A 22253-nucleotide genomic window follows, 5' to 3' on the forward strand; every position below is an offset into this window, starting at 1 on the left:
AAAGCATCACTGTACATGAAATGGTATATACGTCCTTGCATTTTGCATTGTTTATGTATAGGGCATCTACACAATATATATTAAAAATTCTTTAATATTGAGGAGATCATAACAAATATTTATTTTAGTAACATTAATATCCTGTACACAAATAAACAAAGTATCAATGGCAGAAAACAGATTATCAAACTAATTATTTTTGTTCTAGGTTAATTGTTCCTTTCTTAAGTGAGAAGCTTTTACGTAAATTTTCACGTACTGCTATTACCAGTTGCAACAAATTCCTATAACTTTGTCATCTGGGAGCCTACAGCAATTTCCGACTCGAATGCTCTTCAAAATCACGCATATATCACATAGTAGTTATAGTATTTGTACATAATTAAAAGCAATCATATTTTATTCACACAATCTTCAGTCACTTCGAACATATAGCCGAGAGGTCCTCCTCGAACTGCAATATCTTCAGCTGTTTCTTCCACACTGTTCTTCAGCTCCGGTCTGACACTGGGATGCATTAGCAACAGCTGTAGTGTTTCCAAACTATGACTATGAGATGCAGCTAAGTGCAGAGGGGTTTGTGAACCCTCACTTGGTGCGTTTACACATGCGCCATGAGCAAGAAGTAACGCAACTATGCGTGCATTGTTCCAGCGACAGGCCGAATGTAGAGGACGCCAGCCATCCAATGTACCTGCCTCTATATCAGCACCAGCTCTTAGAAGTATTTCAGCGGTCTTCACGTGGTCACCGTAACAAGCTCGATGTAAAGGCGTATATCCATCTTTATCGCGAGCGTTTACAAGATCTGGATCGCCTTTTAGTAGCTCCTCAACAGATTCAACGTCTCCCCTCTCTGCTGCCAAATGTATCTCACCCCCATCTTCTTCTACATTCCTGTCATCGTCATCCCACCCACTTACATAAAACTGTTCCATATTATTGACGCTACCTTTCACATTACGTACTTCTCAAACTATCAATTATCAAAATACACTACAAACAGCGCCACTTCTGTCTTTTGTTTTTAGGCAGTTCACAATTGTTTGTTGGTCGTATTTTGCATATCGATCTTCGCGTCTACAAGTTCATCACTTTCAATTATGAAAAGTTAAATCAAAGATTTTATGGGTGTTCTTTGCGTAATACATTTGATTTTCATTAGTAAACAATATCAGTTTGTTTACTTGTTAATCGAATTCAATTTTTTATCGGATATGTTGTATAATTACAAACCTTCCTGTAATAATCATGATAATTATATTACTTAAAATGGCAAAAAAACAACATTTAACTGACCAAAGTAATTATTATTATTATTTAATTTCTTTCAATGATAGTGTTTGACATGATTCGAGCTACAGTACCGCCCTTTTTTTCCATTCGAGTCGGGCAGTCAGTTATCTTTGGTATAGAACGTTGGTACTTGGTATTGAATATTGATTGAACTGTGGAGGGAAGTGTTAGAGCTTGCGTCATAGAAGCGTTGTAAATAAGTATTTTGTTTATTTTGGGAATAACGGCCAGAAGTACATGAAGTCAACTCAGATTTTTTACACGTTAGACTTCGCATAAAATAACTTGGAGGTCGCATTTTGTTTAAAGAAGTATAAAGGTAAGCGTCAGACAGCACAGAGGGTAAAGAAAGATGGAAGAACTTACAGTCAATCGATAAATGCAGTAACGTTTTCGTTACAAGTAAGTGAGTTTTTCTATAAAATATTTATAATTTCAATTGAAAGCTCTAATTTGTGTATTCTCAGGAAAGTGAAATAGACCAAAATGCAGAGACGAGGTGGTAAGCGTATAAGGATGGATGATCCTCCACCGCCAGAATACGAGTCACCGATGACACCCATGACCCCGATGGACGGAAGTGGATCAGAAATCCAAGAACCGTATACACCGTACACCCCGTACAGTAATCAGCCATCTACACCTCTTCACACGGGGTAACCATTTGTTTTACAAATAGATCTTGTTTTGATTAGGTTACATATTATTAATTTTCATTAATTGTAACTAGTTAATCTCCATGAAGAGAGGAGTGTCTGGTACGTGGAAAGAAGACTGAGATGTAAACCTACATTTGATTTAAGTGCAATGCAATGAAATGACATAACAATATGAAATGTTTTACTGCAGCACTAAGTTAATTAGCCTATAAAATTTGCAGAGGGCATAATGAATCTGAAACGTTTATTTCAGGAATTTGATGACACTTATTTTATGATGAAGGCCTAGGAGTTGCTCAACTTCATCACTTTTAATCCACTCTTAAAATTTATTATATTGCTTCAGAATCATTTCATATTATCAAGCAGCCTGTTGAATTGGGACATACACATGCACTCTTGTCTGACCCCTGTGCTAATGTTAACCTCCCTGTGCACGACCAGTTACGTTACCATGAGATCGAGTTTAGTAATCAGTGAATTTTTTATGGCTAGTAAATATGAAAATTGAGACGTAAGAAGCTGACGATAGGGTAGCAGGCAATTCAGAGACAAGTGAATAAATAAAATAAATGACCTATAATTAATGGGAAACTAAGTGCAAGAAAAATTGCCGAAGGGAAGTTAAAACGAAATTTCGGAGGTGAGCAAGGCCAGGAAAATCATCCAAAGGTGAGATCAAGGGTGCAAAGAACCAAAAGAAAGTTAAAAGGAAAGGGTATTGCGAGGGAGAATCTGGATACCGTGTGCAATTAGACATCTGTGTCATATAGATAAATGTTTTTTTTTCCACTTTAGGTAATATCTGATGTTTACTTTCGTAGTTAATGGTCAGCATGTCTGATTACTACTTGGATAAACAGGTTCAATCTCTGTTACTATCAGGGATTGTTCCTTAATGGGAAGTTCGATCCACATCATGTGGTCCAGCACCAGTTGCTTGACCATCTCAGAAAAAAAATCAATATTCATTGCATGAATTCCCTCATGTTTGATGAACTCAAAAATATTTTTAAAAAATGTTTATAGGTCTGGCAAAATTTACGATACCAGTGGTTTTGTTTTTGTATTTTTTGGTTTTTTAAATGTTGAGAATTTCATGTGCTTGAGTTTGGGTTACTGTTTGTTTTAGAATGGCAGTTGCATATCCAGGTTGTCCTCACTGAAAACCACCTACATCTTGTGGTTCTCCTATTACACTAGTTACCAAATTTAAACTTTTTTCTGCACCTGGTTTGTAAATGGGTGGCTTTACTTAATTTTGGAGATGCTGAATACACTGGTAAAATCAGTTTTTCTCTATGACCTCACATTTCCTAGATACACAGCAGAATAAAAAATGGTAGTAGCAAAAATTGACACAATTAAGTCAAACAAAAATACACATTTAGAACGTTTGAAATCAATATTATTTTGTATGTATATATGGACATGATGCCAATAAAAAGTCCAAATTAGTTCAGAAGATATTTTCACCTTTAATCATCTTTGGTTTTTGAAAAATGCGATGATGGAGCTCTTCTTCTGTTTGCTGTTTTATCAGCCTCCCTAACAAGACCCCAGCAGTAGTCACCTATCATCGAAGGGTCCCAGTGGCCTTGGTAAAGGTGTTCCGTGGTAAGAATGTCGTGGTGAAATCGTTAGCCATGCTCATCGCTTACAGCTTCCAAATTTTCTGGGAATAAATCAAGGTCAGAATGTAAACAGTGAATTTTAAGTGACATCCTACACCATGTGTTCTTGTAGTTGTCCAACAGATCATTCAGAATGGTAACATAGTTTCTGTCTTTTCTGTTACCCAAAAAGCCCTTCACAGTTGCTTTAAAAGAAGAACAAGCAGCTAATTGGATACCTGTGAGTTTGGTATCAAAGTTTGGATCTTTCAGCAATTATCTTATTTGTGGTCCAACAAATATACCCTCTTTCAGCTTTGCCTCATTTAATTTGGGAAACTTTTTCTTTTAAGTGATTGAAGGCCTTGCATTCTTTATCCAGAGCTTTTACAAAGTTCTCGATAAGGCTCAACTCAATATGAAGGGGAGACAAAATATCAGCCTATGGGATATTGTTCGCATTTAAGTTTCCAGGAACATACGGCTTCTTTATAAGCCATTCCTTGACTGTATACTGGTTCTTGCTGTCACTGTCCCAAAGGCACAAAAAAGCAGCAGAGTTTCGTGAATCAAGCCTGTAAACCTGTAAGGAATGCAACAACTTTTAAATCACAGCAAAGGTGCCATTCATGCTCCTTAAATTTGATTGCCTCTAGCAGCAACGCCATGGTTTCATAAGTTTCTTTCATGTGTACTGTGTAAGTCAAAGGTACAGATGGAAATGCATTGCCATTCTGCAGTAGTACTGCTTTCAAGCTAGTTTGACTGGAGTCAATAAATAGTCTCCACTCCTGTGAATTGTGTTGTACACCTAGCATCATCAGACTACTGACATCTCTGCATACACACATTGAATTCTGCATATTGAAATATTGGGCAAAGGAAGCACCTCTTGATCTGAAACAGGAAATTTTTGTACCTGGCGCTAGAAGGTTCCGTTGTTGCAGTCTCGACCCCAAGAGTTCAGCTTGCTCTTTTGAAAGTTTTAGATCTCGAACCAAATCATTCAATTCCTTTTGATTAAAGAGCTGAGGCGAAGTGTCATGATATTGAGGGCAGTGTTCTTCTATATGTTCAGTACTTTCTGATTCACTTGACATAGTATCTGGTTCCGTGGCTTTCAAGTTGCAAACAGAAACAGGCAATCCCTCATCATGGGGTACAGGCAAATGCACTGACGATACATTTGGATACTTTATTTTATGTCTTGTTTTGCTTGAATGTCCTGAAATACTTATAAGACAGACGCAACAGTCTGAGTAATGCTCATTAGGCTCATACCACACCATCGGAACAGCAAATGGCATGTCTCGGTGTTTTCCTTTCAACCACTTGGTCAAGGATGTAGTAAAGATTAAGCAGGCAATATGGGGTGCAAAATTTGTATCTTGATCACCAACAGGACAATCAAAATAAAATGTATATACCTTCTTAAGCAAATCAGTGATTGGTTTTCTTTGGAATTTTGGAGTGAATTTCCCACACACACACAACAAAAGTTGTCGGGGTGGTTTAGACAGCAACGAGGTTTACTAGTATCAATTTTTCTTAGTGTAAGTTTTAAACACAGAAAGTTCACTCTATCTTTCACAGGAAACACTCACTGAGGATCTTTCACACCACTGTATTACCACACCAACCATTTATTGACGATTTGTAGCTCTTCTAGCTCTCCTCTGCAAATCAAAAACAAACAATTAAACATCAAAGCAGAACAACAGCAAAAAGCGAAATACTGAATACAAAAAATAAAAAACCCTTAAAAACTCAAAAATGGTATGTGCTAGAACATTTTGAAAGGTATTTTGGATTCTACTCACCAAAATACATACTAGTTGATGTATTACATTCCAGATGCAAAATGGCTATTATTATTGTTCTGTTGCTGAAATTAAACATTGTGCATGTTATGTATGTTTGTTTGTGGTGTAATATGGTTGCCACACTGTATATGCTCAAAATTGGGGTGTGCGTCGTGACATTGTGGATCAAAGCACGCAGATGGAATCGCAACTTTCAGTTTTACCCAAATTTTTCGTTTGTGTAGATGATTTACTAAATTCCTCCAGACAGGTTTGGAGTGCACTTCGCAGAGTGTAACAACACTGATATAGAGCATTTATAGTGTTTCTGCTTCCTACATCACCACTTGTTATTTGCACTGTTATTTACACACGGCTATAGTGACTGCTGTAAGCTTTCCAAACCTTGAAACCAGTACTTCTCTTTAAATTAACTCCTCACACCTCACAAAGCTGAGTGCACTCTAGTCCAGCTCTTGAGTCATTCCATACCCAGGAAAACAATAATTGGTTCCTTGACCATCCCAGAAAAAATTGATATTTGCTAGGGAATTATCTAATGTTAAGTGAGCTCAAAAAAAAATTTAAAACAATTTTTGTTGTTTATCTTTTAGAGACATTGACAGTTTTTGTTTCAGGCTGCAAACATCTGCAATTTTTTAAGTTATTCAGTAATAGGTTGCTCCCAGACCTTTCAAACAAGAAGTATTTAGTTCAGCATACACTGGAGCATAGGAAGAGAAGAATATTGCAGAGATTGGGAGGGTGACGGAGGGGTATTCTAGGAGTGCTGGGCAAAATTTCAGACAGAATGGATCTCATTTTAGGGCTTGATTTTTAGGAAGTTGTGGCCCTGTCGAAGTAGCTGATTAACACATTCCAGACCAGGATAATACTGAGTCACCAATGCTGTGTTCCGATGTTATTTTGTGGAGGGGTCAGCAGTCTCTGGATTGGATGTGATGGCCCAGGAAATCTACTTTTTAAGTAGCCTGGTGGTGTAATTGCATGCAGTGAAGGCTTAGGTGAGAATGGTGGTGTATTGCTGTAAAGAGTCTGCATGTGAACAAATACATTTACCTCAGATGCCAAGGCTGTATGGGAGAGGGAACATTTTTCATAGAAAGAATGGCAACTGTCAGAATGTAAGAACTGTTGTTTGTTGGTAGATTTGATGTGGACAGAAGTGTGTAGTTGGCCTTCGGTGAGGACAGGCAGAAGGTATTCAGAGATTCTAGAAATTTTATCAGGTCAGCCTCACCATAAGTCCATTGGTAAAGATGTCATCAATGTATCTAAACCAAACCAGAGGCTCAACACTTATGGATCCGGGAAAGCGCCTCCACCCTACCGCTGTGATGTCAAGCCCTATATCCCTCCCCCGATGCAGTGCTTTAAGCACTGGAAGTTCGGCTATGTCTTCCCGCTGTACTTCCAGCCTCACATGTTGAGATTGCGGACACCCATCACATCCCAATACTCCATGTGCCCCGCCTCCCAACTGTGCCAACTGCGGAGAGCATCATTCATCTTGCTCGCCAGACTGCAGGATCTTACAGAAAGAGTGGAAAATCATGGAATACAAAACTCTGGACCGACTGACGTATACTGAGGCTAAGAGGAAATATGAACAACTCCATTCTGTGCATATGATATCCTCATATGCCACCACTACGACAACTGTGATAGTGCCATCAGTTCAGTGAATTCCAGGTGGACCACCGAGCCGTACAACTCCACATGCCCCCTTGCCCATGGGGGGCCCTACCCACCCTGTTGTTCCTGCGCCACCTACCTCGGGAGAAACACCCCCACCCATTGGAGACGTTTGTCCCCACTTCTAAGCTGGAGAAACAGCAACTTCTTCCTCTCCTCTCGCTTACAAGGGGTCCCTTGGGTCCCTCCCTTCCCAGGTTTCCACAAATGGGAAGGATGACACCCGACAGTGGCATAAGTGCTCCCATGTGGCTGGTTGTAGGGCTTCGCGATCCTCCTCCATCCCAGAGACTGAATCAGTGAAGCTCTCCCAGCCAGTGAAACCTAAGGGTCAGCGAGAAAAGTAAAAAAAGATGACCTCTACGACCAAGGAAACTGTGCTGGCACCACCACCGCTACCTACCAGCTCTGCGTCTGTGGGCGAGGTAGAGATTCTGGCGTCCGCTGAGGACCTAGATCTTGCCGGACTCTCAGACACAATGGATGTCACTCGCACAGGTGCTCAATCGATGGCGGCAGGTGACCCAGCAGCATAATCTGCCCCCTCGGTCCCTTCATGCCTTTCTCGGCCGTGGACAAGGTCATCCTCCAGTGGAACTGAAGCGGTTTTTTCCACCATCTTGCTGAGCATGTCCTGTCTGCGCTGGTAGCCCAATTGCCTCCACCTTTTCTGTTACTGGGTGAAATCAACGCCCGCAACCCTCTTTGGGGTGGATCAGTGGCAACAGGCGAGGCAACATCGTTGAGCAAGTATTGTCACAGCTCGACCTTCCCCTTGTAAATAATGGTGCCATCACACATTTCAGTGTGGCACATGGCAAGTACTCAGCCATCTGTACAATGGAGTGTGCATAACGACTTGTGTATCAGTGACCACTTTCCGATCTTCCTGTCACTGCCACAGCGCCACTCTTCTGGCCACCCCTGCAGCTGCGCTATGAATAAGGCTGACTGGGACTTGTTCACCTCCATTGCCACTATTGAGCCTCTTTCCAATGACGCCATTGATGTGGTGGTTCTGTTGGTCACCACCACTATCGTTACTGCCGCAGAATCTGCTATTCCCTGTTCTTCTGGGTGCCCTCAGCGGAGGACTGTACCTTGGTGGTCGCCTGAGATTGCTGAGGTGACTAAAGATCGCAGGCAGGCACTCCAGCCTCACAAGCGGCATCCCTCATTGGAACACCTCATTGCCTTTAAACGGCTCCTGCCGCCTCATTTTCCAACACAAGCAGGAGTACTGGGAAAGGTATGTCTCCACCATTGGCCTCCGTACCTCTCCATCACAGGTTTGGGCCAAGATCAGGCGACTCTATGGCTATCGGACCCCCGTCAGCATACCTGCGCTTTCACTGAATGGAGCAGTCTGTACTGACTCCGACACAATTGCAAACCGCTTAGCTGAGCATTTTGCTCAGAGTTCTGCTTCTGCGAATTATGCACTGGCCTTGGCGCTCTCTGAAAGAGCGGTTGGAACGTCGGAGTCTTTCATTTCACACGTGCCACCCTGAATCGTACCATGCACCGTACAGTGAGTGGGAACTCTAAAGTGCCCTAGCCGCTTGTCCTGATACGGCTCCCGGGCCAGATCGCATTCACTGTCAGATGCTCAAACACCTCTCGGTGGACTGTCAGCGGTGCCCCCTAGACATTTTCGACCGTATCTGGGTTGAGGGTGAGTTCCTGTCACAATGGCGGGAAAGCATCGTAATCCCCGTGTTGAAACCTAGCATGAACCCACTGGCAGGGTGGGTTCCGTAAGGGCCGCTCTGCCGCCAATAATCTGGTGTGCCTGAAGTCTGCCATCCGTACGGCCTTTGCCTGCCATTAGCGTCTGGTCGCCGTCTTTTTTGACACGTGGAAGGCGTACAATTCGACATGGCGACATCACATCCTCTCTATGCTTCGTGGTTGGGGTCTTCGGGGTCTGCTCTCGACTTTCATACAAAATTTTCTGTCGCTACGTTCCTTCCATGTGCAAGTTGCGGCCTTCTCAGCTTCCTTGTGTACTGACATCTGCCTATACTTTAGCTCCACTGGCATTGCAGCTGCTGAACGGCAGCTGCAGGGTGCTATCCGCAAGGCACAGTCTGTAGCACATGGCTTCCAGTTTTCGGCTGCCAAGACCTGCGTTATGCATTTATGCCGGCGACGCACTGTTCACCTTGAGCCACGGCTTTATCTTTACTGCGAACCTCTTGCTGTGTTGGAGACGCATCAGTTTTTGGGATAGATTTTTGACACCCGGCTGACTTGGCGCCCTCATATATGACAGCTTAAACAGACGTGCTGGCGGCATCTTAATGTTCTTAGTTGCTTGAGTGACATCAGTTGGGGTGCCGATCGTTCTACCCTTCTACGACTGTACCAGGTGTTAATTCAGTCCTGTCTCGATTATGTGAGCCTGGCTTATGGCTCGGCATCACCTTCCGCATTGCAGTTGCTGGTCCCCATCCTTCACTGCAGGATCCGGCTCGCCCATGGAGCTTTCCGGAGAAGCCCTGCCAGAAGCATACTTGTGGAGGCAGGTGTCCCTCCATTGTGGTTCCGGCACCAACGATTACTGGCCGCCTATGCTACACACGTTTGTAGCTTGCTCGGGCAACCCAACTATCGTCTCCTGCTCCCTCAGTCGGTCGTCCATCTTGCGGAACGGCGGCCCTGGCCAGGGTGTACGATCACCGTTTGCGTCAGAGCTCTTCTCTCTGGGCTTGAGGTTTTCCCTCTTTTCCAGGCCCCTCTGCGTATACCCCTGTGGTGTGTGTCCCGCCCATGCCTTCCTCTCGATTTGGCACAGGGCCCGAAGGACTCGGTTCCTCCTGAGGCCCTCTGCTGCTGCTTTCTTTCAATATTTGCCGCATTTCAAGGCTCTGACGTTGTCTATACTGACGGTGCAATGGTTGCTGGTCGTGTCGGCTATGCTCTTACCCTAAGGGATCATTATGAACAACACTCATTGCCGACTGGCTGCAGTGTTTTCACTGCCGAGCTGGTTACCATCTCTCGTGCCCTAGAGTATATCCGCTCCTGCTAAGGTGAGTCCTTCATTATCTGTAGTGAGTCCCTGAGCGGTTTACGAGCTATCGACTATTGTTTCCTTCGCTCTTGTCTGATGATGGCTATCCAGAAGACTCTCCGTACTCTTGCCCGTTGCGGCTGTTCTGTGGTCTTTGTGTGGTCTTTGTGTGGACCCCGGGTCATGTTGGCATCCTGGGAAATGAACGTGTTGATGTGATGTCCAAACAGGCTGTCGATGCACCAGCCTTGGAGATTGGACTTTCAGAGAGTGACCTCAGGTTAGTTTTGTGGCAGAAGGTCCTTCGCTCATGGGCTGGAGAATGGCGCACACCTTCCCCCACCCAACAAACTTCGGGCCATCAAGGAGGTTACCAGTGAATGGCGCTCCTCCTTGCGGGTCTCTCGCAAGGACTCTGTTGCCCTGTGCCGGCTGCGCATTGGCCACACCTGGATAACACACAGCTATTTCTTGCGCCGCTAGGACCCACCTGTATGTCACTGCGGGTCAGCTTTGATGGTGGTCAACATCTTGTTGGACTGCCCGCTTTTAACTCCGTTCAGGCAGACATTTGCGCTGCCTGATACACTTCCTGCACTTTTATCAGATGACGTTGTGGTGGCAGATTTGGTTTTTAATTTTATTCGTGTAGGGGTTTTTTACCTCTTGATCTAAGTGTTTGTCCCTTTTTTTTGTGTTGAGTCTGGCCTTTGGCGTATGATTTTAGACTGGGGTTTTTAGTGGTTGACTTTTCCTTTTTTGTTTCTATGGTCGGCCAACCGCTGTCACTCTTGGTTTGATTTTAATTCCTTTTATCTGGTCTCTGTCTGTATCTTTCTTGTCCTGTGTCATTTCTTGTCATCACCATTGTTTGTTCTTATTCTTTGTGGGTGTTTAAAGTTTGTGGATAAAAAGGGACCGATGGCCTTGGTATGGTCCCTTCAGTCCCACAAACCAACCAATCAGGAAAGCCCCTTCCAAGTGACCCATGAAAAGGTTGGCATTGGAAGGAGCCATCCTGGTTCTCGTGGCCATACCCCTGATCTGTTTGTATGTCTGCCCCTTAAAGGTGAAGTAGTTGTTGGTAAGTATAAAATTGATTAAGGTGAGGAGGAAAGGTGTCATAGGTTTGGAATCAGGTGGGTGCTGACTGAAGAAATGTTCAGCAGGAGAGCGACCATGTATGTGTGGGATGTTAGTATAGAGGGAGGCTTCAATGGTGACAAGCAAGGTGGTGGGAGTGGGACAGGCACGGATTTCAGTTGATCTAAGAAATGGTTGGTATCTTCGATGCAGGAGGGGAGTTTTTGTACGATGGGTTGCAGGTGTTGATCAGTTAAGGCAGATATCCATTTGGTGGGTGCTTTGGACCTAGCAACTATTGGACAGCCAGGATGATGGGGTTTGTGGATCTTAGGAAGAAGGTAAAAGGTGTGGGTGCGTGGTTTGGGTGAGGTGAGAAGTTCTGTGGATTGAGGTATTAGTCCTTGTGGGGGCCCCGAGGTTTTAAGGAGGGACTGCAGGTCAGTTTGAGTCACAGGGATGGGATCTCGATGGCAGATGCTGTATGTAGAGATGTCAGACAACTGGCATATTGTTACTGTCAACATTACAAACCAGAACTTCCGAAAGGTCTTTATTGTCAACTCTAAAATTGGTGCCATCTATTATGATTACAGTCTGACGAAGTGAATAGTTTGTTTAAATTACACAGTATTAACCTTTTTTTGTCTCTGAACCTTATTACCATTTTCTTTCACAGACTCAATCTTTTTTGCAAGGCATCGAACAGTTGTAATAATTATCTTCATAAAACACAATAACCTTTTTGATCATGTTTTTATCTATGTAATTAGATCCAGTTTTCTTTTGTAATGCTGGTAAAATTTCCTGTTCGTCTACTATCTGCCTTTTTAACCAACAAAACATCCTGATACTTTAAATTCATCACTAACTTTTGCTTGACTCCAAGAATGTTGTGGTAAACTGATATTCCCCACTTTATCTTCTTTGTTTGAAATACGACATTTAGTTTTTAGCTTTTCCATCAAATCATATATGGTTGAGGAACTTTAGAACTTCCATCTGGTTCAGTGCAACTTTTCTTTTGAAATTCTGTTTGATTGTAGTTGCCATTTTCTCGATTTTTGCATTCAGTGCTTGAGGTCTTTTTTCTTTGCTTAGTTTTCTAATTTTACTAGCAGGCAAAGGTTAAATTCCCTTTCTTTTTTTTATAGTTTCTGATGTATTACATAATTCTTTATCTGAACTATTACCATCCCTTTCTTTGTTAATGACAAATACCTTAGAATAACATGTTGAGCACAAAGACTTTTGTGGTATTATATTGATTAAAGGGATTTTATTTTTAGAATAATGATTGAACATTATTTCTCTCAGATCTTTTGCTATGGGCTTCTTATCTTTCTTAAAAGAAACACCAATAACACAGACTTGATTGTTGAACTGCACACTTCAAGAGTTCAGTGTTAACTGATTGTGAGTGAACAGATGTTGGTGGAAGGGGGAAGACAACACACAGACTTGTACAGGTTTGTCTGTAAGCCTGTGCAGACTTGCAAATACTGTCTACTAGTCTGCTGAAACTTCCTGCAGAGGACTGTTTCAACAAGTAATTATTTGTTACTTTCATGTGTTTTTTTATGAATTTAAATTATGTAATTGATACACTTCATTCCATTTGTGCAGATGTTGCAGATATTAAGAAATGTATTTTTCATTCATATTCGTAATTTTTTTCATAACTTCTATTGAATCTGAGTTGAAATTTATACTGAAGTTTGATATCATAAAGACCTATTAAATGTGTAATTTTCTGATTTTTGTCTGATCCCCTAACAAAGATATTGCAGGCCAAAGAATCAAACAATTAAAAAAAATTCATTACTTAAAATAGTGTATTTTTGTGAGTGTAAGCTTCTCACCACTGATACACCATAAAAAAGTAATTATACCGTGAAATGTAATGTCACAAAAAATATTAAGGCTGATAAATTACTCCTGCTTTGGAAAAATACTGTTCAGACATTGAGTTTTTTTTTTTTTAATGTCCACAAATAACTTTGAGCTATTACATATATTTTAAGGAATACATTCAGCTAGATGATTATGGTTTTAATTTATAATCCTGTGTGTGTTGAGGTAAATGCTTTGTATTTGAAAGGTCTGGGGTAACCTATGTCAATGATTTATAAAGCCACAGATGATTGTAAATGCAAAGAAATGCTTGTGAGCTGAAACAAAAATAGCCACTGTTTCTAAGTGACAAAAATAAATTTTTTTTAAGTGTTTTCGATCATGCTAAACATTAGGGAATTCACCCAGCAGATACCAAATTTTTCTGAGAATTGTTATTATTATTGTTATTATTGTTATTATTATTATTATTATTATTATTATTATTATTACTACTACTACTATCATCATCATCATCATCATCATCATCTTTCCTCGAGTACATTGTATGGAATGACTTGGGCTGGACTCGGGTGCACTCAGCTTTGCAGGGTGTAAGGAGTTACTTCAATGAGTAGTACTGCTTTCAAGATCTAGAAAGGTTGCAGTAGTTCGGAGAGTGGTGTGTAAATAACAAGTGGTGATGTAGGAAGAAGAAGAATCATAAATACTTTATATCAGTGCTGATGCAGCCTGCAGAATGCACACCAAACCGGTCTGGAGGAATGTAGTGAATCATCTATCTACACAGACCAAACCCCCCCCCCCCCCCCCCCGTGGGACCGAGGGCTAGAATAGCCCCGTAGTATTCCTGGGTATGGGAGATAAGATACTGCGTGAAGATTCTGGTGAGCAAGATGTATGAGACAGGCGAAATACCCTCAGATTTCAAGAAGAATATAATAATTCCAATCCCAAAGAAAGCAGATGTTGACAGATGTGAAAATTACCGAACTATCAGTTTAATAAGTCACAGTTTCAAAATACTAATGCGAATTCTTTACGGACGAATGGAAAAACCGGTAGAAGCCGACCTCGGGGAAGGCAGTTTGGATTCCGTAGAAATGTTGGAACACGTGAGGCAATACTGACCTTACGACTTATCTTAGAAGAAAGATTAAGGAAAGGCAAACCTACATTTCTAGCATTTGTAGACTTATAGAAAGCTTTTGACAATGTTGACTGCAATACTCTCTTTCAAATTCTAAAGGTGCCAGGAGTAAAATACAGGGAGCGAAAGGCTATTTACAATTTGTACAGAAACCAGATGGCAGTTATAAGAGTCGAGGGGCATGGAAGGGAAGCAGTGGTTGGGAAGGGAGTGAGACAGGGCTCTAGCCTCTCCCCGATGTTATTCAATCTGTATATTGAGCAAGCAGTAAAGGAAACAAAAGAAAAATTCGGAGTAGGTATTAAAATCCATGGAGAAGAAATAAAAACTTTGAGGTTCTCCGATGACATTGTAATTCTGTCAGAGACAGCAAAGGACTTGGAAGAGCAGTTGAACGGAATGGACAGTGTCTTGAAAGGTGGATATAAGATGAACATCAACAAAAGCAAAACGAGGATAATGGAATGTAGTCGAATTAAGTCGGGTGATGCTGAGGGAATTAGATTAGGAAATGAGACACTTAAAGTAGTAAAGGAGTTTTGCTATTTGGGGAGGAAAATAACTGATGATGGTCGAAGTAGAGAGGATATAAAATGTAGACTGGCAATGGCAAGGAAAGCGTTTCTCAAGAAGAGAAATTTGTTAACATCAAGTACAGATTTAAGTGTCAGGAAGCCGTTTCTGTATTTGTATGGAGTGTAGCCATGTATGGAAGTGAAACATGGACGATAAATAGTTTAGGCAAGAAAAGAATAGAAGCCTTCGAAATGTGGTGCTACAGAAGAATGCTGAAGATTAGATGGGTAGATCACATAACTAATGAGGAGGTATTGAATAGAATTGGGGAGAAGAGGAGTTTGTGGCACAACTTGACTAGAAGAAGGGACCGGTTGGTAGGACATGTTCTGAGGCATCAGGGGATCACAAATTTAGCATTGGGAGGACAGCGTGGAGGGTAAAAATCGTAGAGGGAGACCGAGAGATGAATACACTAAGCAGATTCAGAAGGATGTAGGTTGCAGTAAGTACTGGGAGATGAAGAAGCTTGCACAGGATAGAGGAGCATGGAGAGCTGCATCAAACCAGTCTCAGGACTGAAGACCACAACAACAACAACAACAACAATTCCTGCATGTCATAAGAGGCGACTAAACGGAGTCTCACATTTTTGGCCTCTGTGATGGTCTCCTGTCGGGTTTGACCTTCATACTTCCAAATTTTTCCAATGCCTATCTCCCTGTGGCATGGGGACTCCCGGCAATGGCCATCTTGCGATGAAGCCTCAGTTCTTTGTGGAGCATTTAAAGGAAAAGTTTGGGGAGGTGGAGGGCTTGTCATAAATGCGCTCTTGGGCAGTTTTGATAAAAACAGCATCCTCTGCCCAGTCACGGGCAGTACTCGCTTGTGACAGATTGAGGGATGTTTCTGTTACTGCCACGCCCCGTAAGAGCTTAAACATAGTCCAGGGCACTATATTCCACAGGGACCTTCTTTTACAGTCTGATGACGAGCTGCACCCCAATTTGGAGTGGTGAGGTGTTAATTTTGCCTGGCGCGTTCATTGGTGTCCGAGGGATAATCAGGTAGCCACTGGTGCCTTCCTCTTGGCCTTCGAGGGTTATATATTGCCTGAGAAGGTCAAGGTGATGGTCTACCACTGTGATGTCAAGCCCTATATCCCTCCCCTGATGAGGTGCTTTAAGCCCTGGAAGTTCGGTCATATGTCTTGACGCTCTGTTTCCAACCTCACATGTTGAGACTGTGGATGCCCATCACATACCAATACTCCATGTGCCCTGCCTCCCATCTGTGTCAACTGCGGAGAGCATCATTCACCTTGCTCGCCAGACTGCAGGATTTTACAGAAAGAGAGGAAAATCATCGACTATAAGACCCTGTACCGACTGACCTACACTGAGGCAAAAAGGAAATTTGAAAGGCTCCATCTGATGTGCATTTCAATGTCTTACGCTGCCGCTATAACTGCAGTTCCAGCCCCATCCGTTGCACTGGTTCCGGTCAGCACTCAATGCTGTAAGACTACACCTGCCACCTTGATGGTGGGGGGCACTTCCCTCCCTGTTCCTCCTGCACCACCTACTTTGGGAGCAACACCACCCCACCTCCCCACCATCAGGGACGTTTGACCCCACTTCTAAGCTGGAGAAGCGTACCACTTCTTTGGCTCATCTCGCTCGGAAGGAGTCCCTTGGGTCCCTTCCCTTCCTAGGTTTCTCCTAGTGGGCAGGATGACACCCGCCAGTGGCTGAAGTGTCCATAAGCAGCTGATCGTGGGGCTTCATGTTTCTCCTCAGTCCCAGAGACTGAATCCATGAAGACCTCCCAGCCAGAGAAACCAAAGGAGCAGCGAGAAAAGTCAAGAAATAAGACCTCTAAGACCAAGGAAATTGCGTTGGCAACCACCACCACCACCACCACCACCACCACTACCTACCAGCTCTGCATCTGAGGATGAGGTGGAGATTCTGGCGTCCTCTGATGACCTCAATCTCACCTGTACCTCAGACGCAATGGTTCTAGACTGAGGCTCTTTTGGTGGTGGTAGGTGACCTGACGGCGTAATCTGCCTCCTTGGTTCCTTCCCGCCTTTTTCACCCGTGGACAATGTCATTCTGCAGTGGAATTGAAGTGATCTTTTTTTTTTTTTTTTATTTTATTTTATTTTTTTTTTTTTTATTTATTTTTTTTTTTTTTTTTATTTATTTATTTTTTTTTTTTTTTTTTTTTTTTCCACCACCTTGCTGAGCTCCGACAACTTATCAGCCTTCACCCTTTTGTCTGCATTGCTCTCCAGGAAACTTGGTTTCCAGCGATGCGAACCCCCCGCCCTCCGTGGCTGTCTGAGTTGTTATAAGAATTGGGCAGCTTATGGGAGGCTATCTGGTAGAGTTTACATCTATGTTCTTAACTCTCTTTGCAGCGAGTGTGTACCTCTTCAAACACCTTTATAGGCTGTCACTGTTCGGGTGTGGATGCCTCAGGCTGTTACTGTCCGCAGTATCTATCTTCCACCGGATGGTGATGTCCCACAGCATGATTGGCTGTGCTGATAGCCCAACTACCACCACATTTTCTTTTATTGGGTGACTTTACGCCCATAATCCTTTGTGGGGTGGATTGGTGGCAACAGGCCGAGTCACTGTCGTTGAGCAAGTGTTGGCACAGCTCGACCTTTTCCTTTTAAATAATGGTGTCTCCACACATTTCAGTGTGGCGAATGGCATATACTCAGCCATCGACCTTTCGGTCTGCAGCCCAAGCCTTCTACCATCTGTCCAGTGGATTGTGCATGGTGACTTGTATGGTAGTGACCACTTTCTGTCACTGCCACAGCGTCACTCTCCTGGGCGCCTCCCCAGATGGGGACTGGGACTCTATTGCCCTATTGAGCATCTTTTTCATGACGCCATTGATGTGGTGGTTCACACGATAACCACCGGCACGGTTTCTGCAGCGGAATCTGCAGTTCCCTGTTCTTCTGGGTCCTCTCGGTGGAGGATTGTGCCTTGGTGGTCACAAGAGATCGCTGAGGAGATTCGCAATTGCAGGCGGCCCAATGCCTTATTCGCTGCCGGAAGCAGGAGTGCTGGGAAAGGTATGTCTCCACCATTGACATCCGTACCTCTCCATCGCAGGTTTAGGCCAATAAACAAACACAAACATACACACAAAATTCAAGCTTTCGCAACAAACTGTTGCCTCATCAGGAAAGAGGGAAGGAGAGGGAAAGACGAAAGGATGTGGGTTTTAAGGGAGAGGGTAAGGAGTCATTCCAATCCCGGGAGCGGAAAGACTTACCTTAGGGAGAAAAAAGGACGGGTATACACTCACACACACACACACATATCCATCCACACATATACAGACACAAGCAGTCTTCAAATATGTCTGCTTGTGTCTGTATATGTGCAGTCTTCAAATATGTCTGCTTGTGTCTGTATATGTGTGGATGGATATGTGTGTGTGTGTGCGAGTGTATACCCGTCCTTTTTTCCCCCTAAGGTAAGTCTTTCCGCTCCCGGGATTGGAATGACTCCTTACCCTCTCCCTTAAAACCCACATCCTTTCGTCTTTCCTTCTCCTTCCCTCTTTCATGACGAGGCAACAGTTTGTTGCGAAAGCTTGAATTTTGTGTGTATGTTTGTGTTTGTTTGTGTGTCTATCGACCTGCCAGCGCTTTCGTTCGGTAAGTCACCTCATCTTTGTTTTTTTATATATATATATATATATATATATATATATATATATACACACACACACACACACACACACACACACACACACACACACACACACACACACACACTCCCTGTGAGCGTACCTGGGCTTTCACTGAATGGAGCAGTCTATACTGACTCCAACACGATTGCAGAACTCTTAGCGGAGCTTTGCACTTAGAGTTCCGCTTCTACAAATTACCCACTGGCCTTCTGCTCTGTGAAAGAGCAGTTGGAATGTCAGAGCGTTTCATTTCATACGCACCACCTCGAATCGTACAATGCCCCTTTCAGTGAGTGGGAATTCCAAATGTCCTCACCACTTTCCCTGTTACGGATCCGGGGCTGGATCGCATCCACTGTCAGATGTTCAAACACCTGTCAGTGAACTGCCAGTGACGTCTCCTAGACCTTTTCAACCGTGTCTGTGTTGAGGGTGAGTTCCCATCACAATGGTGGGAAAGCATCATCATCCCCATGTTGAAACCTGGCAAGAACCCATTGGGGGTGGACAGCTACCACCCCATTAGCCTCATCAATGTTCTGTGCAAGTTGCTCGAACGCATGGTGAGCCGGAGTTTGGGTTGGGTACTTGAGTCTCAGGGCCTTCTGGCTCTGTCCCAGAGTGGGTTCCATAGGGGCTGCTCTGCCACTGATAATCTGGTTTGCCTGGAAGTCTGCGATCCGTACGGCACTTGCCCGCCATCAGCGTCTGGTTAGTCTCTTGACATGCGGAAGGCATACGATAACAACATGGCGGCATCACATCCTCACCACACTTCATGGGTGGGGTCTTCAGGGCCTGCTCCCGATTTTTAATCAAAATTTTCTATCACTTAGTTCCTTCCGCATGCAAGTTGGTCCCTCCCATAGTTCCTCCCGAGCCTAGGAGTATGGGGTCCCGCTAGGCTCTGTCTTGACTGTCTGCCTCTTTTTAGTTGCTATCAGTGGGCTATCTGTGGCTTGTTTGTATGCTGATGACTTCTGCCTGTACTATAGCTCCACTGGCATTGTGGTTTCTGAACGGCAGCTACAGGGCGCAGTCTTTGGCTGTCGCTCACGGCTTCCAGTTCTCGGCCGCCAAGACCTGCGACATGCATTTCTGCCGGCGTCGCGGTGTTTACCCTGAGGCACGGCTTTATCTTGATGGTGAACCTCTTGCCATGATGGAGACGCATCGGTTTTTTGGGCTTGCTTTTTGATGCCTGGTTGACTTAGCTCCCTCATATTTGGCAGCTTAAAGAAAACGTGTTGGCGCCATCTTAACGCGCTTCGTTGGTTGAATCACACCAGCTGGAGTGCCGATCGGTCTGCCCTTCTATGACTGTATCAGGCGTTGATTCAGTCCCGTCTCGGTTATGTGAGCCTGGCTTACGGTTTGGCATTGCCTTACGCGTTGCGGTTGCTTGACTCCATATTTCACTGCGGAATCAGACTCGCAACTGGAGCTTTTCACACAAGCCCTGTAAACAGCACACTTGCAGAGGCTGGTGTGCCTCCATTGTGGATCCAGTGCCAACAACTACTGGTCGCTTACGCTGCACATGTTTGTAACTTGCCTGGGCATCCAAATTACCATCTCCTGTTCCCCAACTCAGTCGTCCATCTTCCCGAACGACGGCATTGGTCAGGGTGTCCTCTTGCAGTTCGCGTCCAGTCTCTTTTCGCTGGGCTTGAGTTTTTTGCTCTCCCACCTCTTTTCTGGGCCCATATACATCTACCCCTGTGGTATGTGCCCTGTTCATGCCTTCAGCTGGATTTGGCACAAGGCCCAAAAGACTCAGTCCCTCCCGAGGCCCTCCGCCGACACTTTGTTTCCATCCTTGCCACGTTTCCCGGCTCTGCCTTGGTCTATACCGATGGTTCGATGGTTTCTGGTCGAGTTGGATATGCTTTTACTCTTGGGGACTATCTGAACAACGCTCATTGCTGGACGGCAGCAGTGTTTTCACTGCAGAGCTTGTCGCCATCTCTCGCATCCTAGAATATATCCGCTCCTGCCCAGGCAAGTCCGTCGTTATCTGTAGTGGCTCCCTGAGCTATCGACCAGTGTTTTCCTCGCTCACTTCTGATAATGCGTACCCAGGAGTCCTTCCATACTATTGCCCGTTGCGGCCACTCCATGGTCTTTGTGTGGACCTCAGGTAATGAACGTGTTGACACACTGGCCAAACTGGCTATCAGCGCACCGGCCCTGGAGATTGGCCTTCCAGAATGTGGTCTCTAGTCAGTATTGCGGCAAAATGTCCTTGGTACTTGGAGTGATGAATGGTGCACCCTGCCTTCCCCCAACAAATTTTAGGTTATCAAGGAGACTACAGGTGTGGCACTCCTCCTTGCGAGCCTCCTGCAAAGACTCAGTTGTTCTCTGCCAGCTACACATTGCCCACACCTGGCTGATGCACTGTCATTTATTGCGCCCTGAGAACCAACCTCAATGTCGCTGCGGGTCAGCGTTGACAGTGGTCCACATCTTGTTGGACTGTCCGCTTCTAACTGTGCTCAGACAGACGTTTGCACTGCCTGACACGCTCCCTGCTCTTTTAAAGGATGACGCTGTAATGTCAGGCTTAGTTTTGAGTTTTATTTGAGCAGGGGGCTTTTATCGCTCAATCTGAGGGTTTGTCTGTCTTCCGTCTTGTGTATTGCATCTGGTCTTTGGCCTACGGTTTTTGATTGGGGTTTTTAGTGTGTCTCTTAGTGGTTGGCTTTTCCTTTTTTGTTTCCATGGTCAGCCAACCATTTTATACCTCTGTGTGCCTTTAATTCCTTGTTTCCTAGTCTTTGTGTCTTTCTTGTTCTGTGTTGTCCCTTGTTACCTCCGTTGCTTGTTTTTATTCCTTGTGGGTTTTCGTGATCATGGAGAAAGGGAACCAATGGCCTTTGTAGTCTGGTCCCTTCAACCCCCACAAACCAGCCAACCATAAACCAGAAATTTGAGTAAAACTGAAAGTTGCGGAAATCCCAGTTTCAAGCGTACAAAATATGACAAACATGATGACACTTACTACACTCTTGAACAAACATAAATAACATGCAAAATGTTAAATTTCAGCAATAGATTGAAAATAATAGGACATCCACAAGAAGTTGGTGGTTTCGAGCAAGGACAACCTAGACATGCAACTCTAATGATAATACCACCTTTCCAAAATAAATATTAACCCAAAAATTAAGCACATGAAATTCTCAACATTCAACACAACCAAAAAATGCAAGAAATGAAACCGGGCAAATTTCTCGTGACCTATATAGTTAAAAATGAAGAGTCTAATGCCAGTGACCCTCCTACGACATAAAAACCCAGTACAGCAAAGAGAAAGCACACACAGTTCCAAAACCATATCTACTGATTTTACCTGAAACTTGTTACAGCTAAAATGATGTTTCCAGTACCAAAAGTCAACACACACAAATTGTTAAATCCAGTATCCTAACTTTCACTTACGCTATCCAAAAAGAAGTCCACATCACAACAAACCAAAACTGACTCACATAACTAATATAAAAAAAATGTGAGAAAACAACAGTGATAAACAAGTAGCCAAAGAAAATATTTCTTTTGCTTCAGTATTGTTTTTGGTTAGTTAGCAAAACCAACGAATATGATCATGAAAGATGTGGTGATAGTTTGACTGTAGCAAACCTAAATGTCCAGGGTAGGTTGAAAGGTGACAATTTGGTTGTGAATTGACCAAGTGGGGTCCAAGGCATCAGTTAAAATCTGTTACTGCAATATAACAGCATATCCGTTACTAATTGAAGTTAACTCTGAAAGTATTGGACCTTGAGGCAGTGGTGAAACTGAATAACTTATGGGTTGCTC

At 43.6% G+C, this 22253-nt stretch overlaps 2 protein-coding genes across 3 annotated transcripts in view; one reads left to right on the forward strand and one right to left on the reverse strand.

The window, feature by feature from the left end:
- Positions 1-392: 392 nt before the first annotated feature.
- Positions 393-938, reverse strand: LOC124614208 (ankyrin repeat domain-containing protein 49-like). Its single transcript, XM_047142928.1, has one exon. It carries the CDS (start codon positions 936-938, stop codon positions 393-395), a length of 546 nt encoding a protein of 181 aa, XP_046998884.1.
- Positions 939-1446: 508 nt separating this feature from the next.
- Positions 1447-22253, forward strand: part of LOC124615488 (cohesin subunit SA-1) — a 149435-nt gene continuing 128628 nt past the window's right edge. For both annotated transcript variants that reach the window (XM_047143830.1, XM_047144613.1), the window contains exons 1-2: positions 1447-1615; positions 1764-1952. In XM_047143830.1, the coding sequence (XP_046999786.1) occupies positions 1783-1952 (170 nt within the window). In that variant the 5' untranslated portion in view covers positions 1447-1615; positions 1764-1782. The remainder of the gene's footprint in view (positions 1616-1763; positions 1953-22253) is intronic.

The sequence above is a fragment of the Schistocerca americana genome, chromosome 1 (assembly GCF_021461395.2).
Source record: "Schistocerca americana isolate TAMUIC-IGC-003095 chromosome 1, iqSchAmer2.1, whole genome shotgun sequence".
NCBI classification, from domain to species: domain Eukaryota; kingdom Metazoa; phylum Arthropoda; class Insecta; order Orthoptera; family Acrididae; genus Schistocerca; species Schistocerca americana.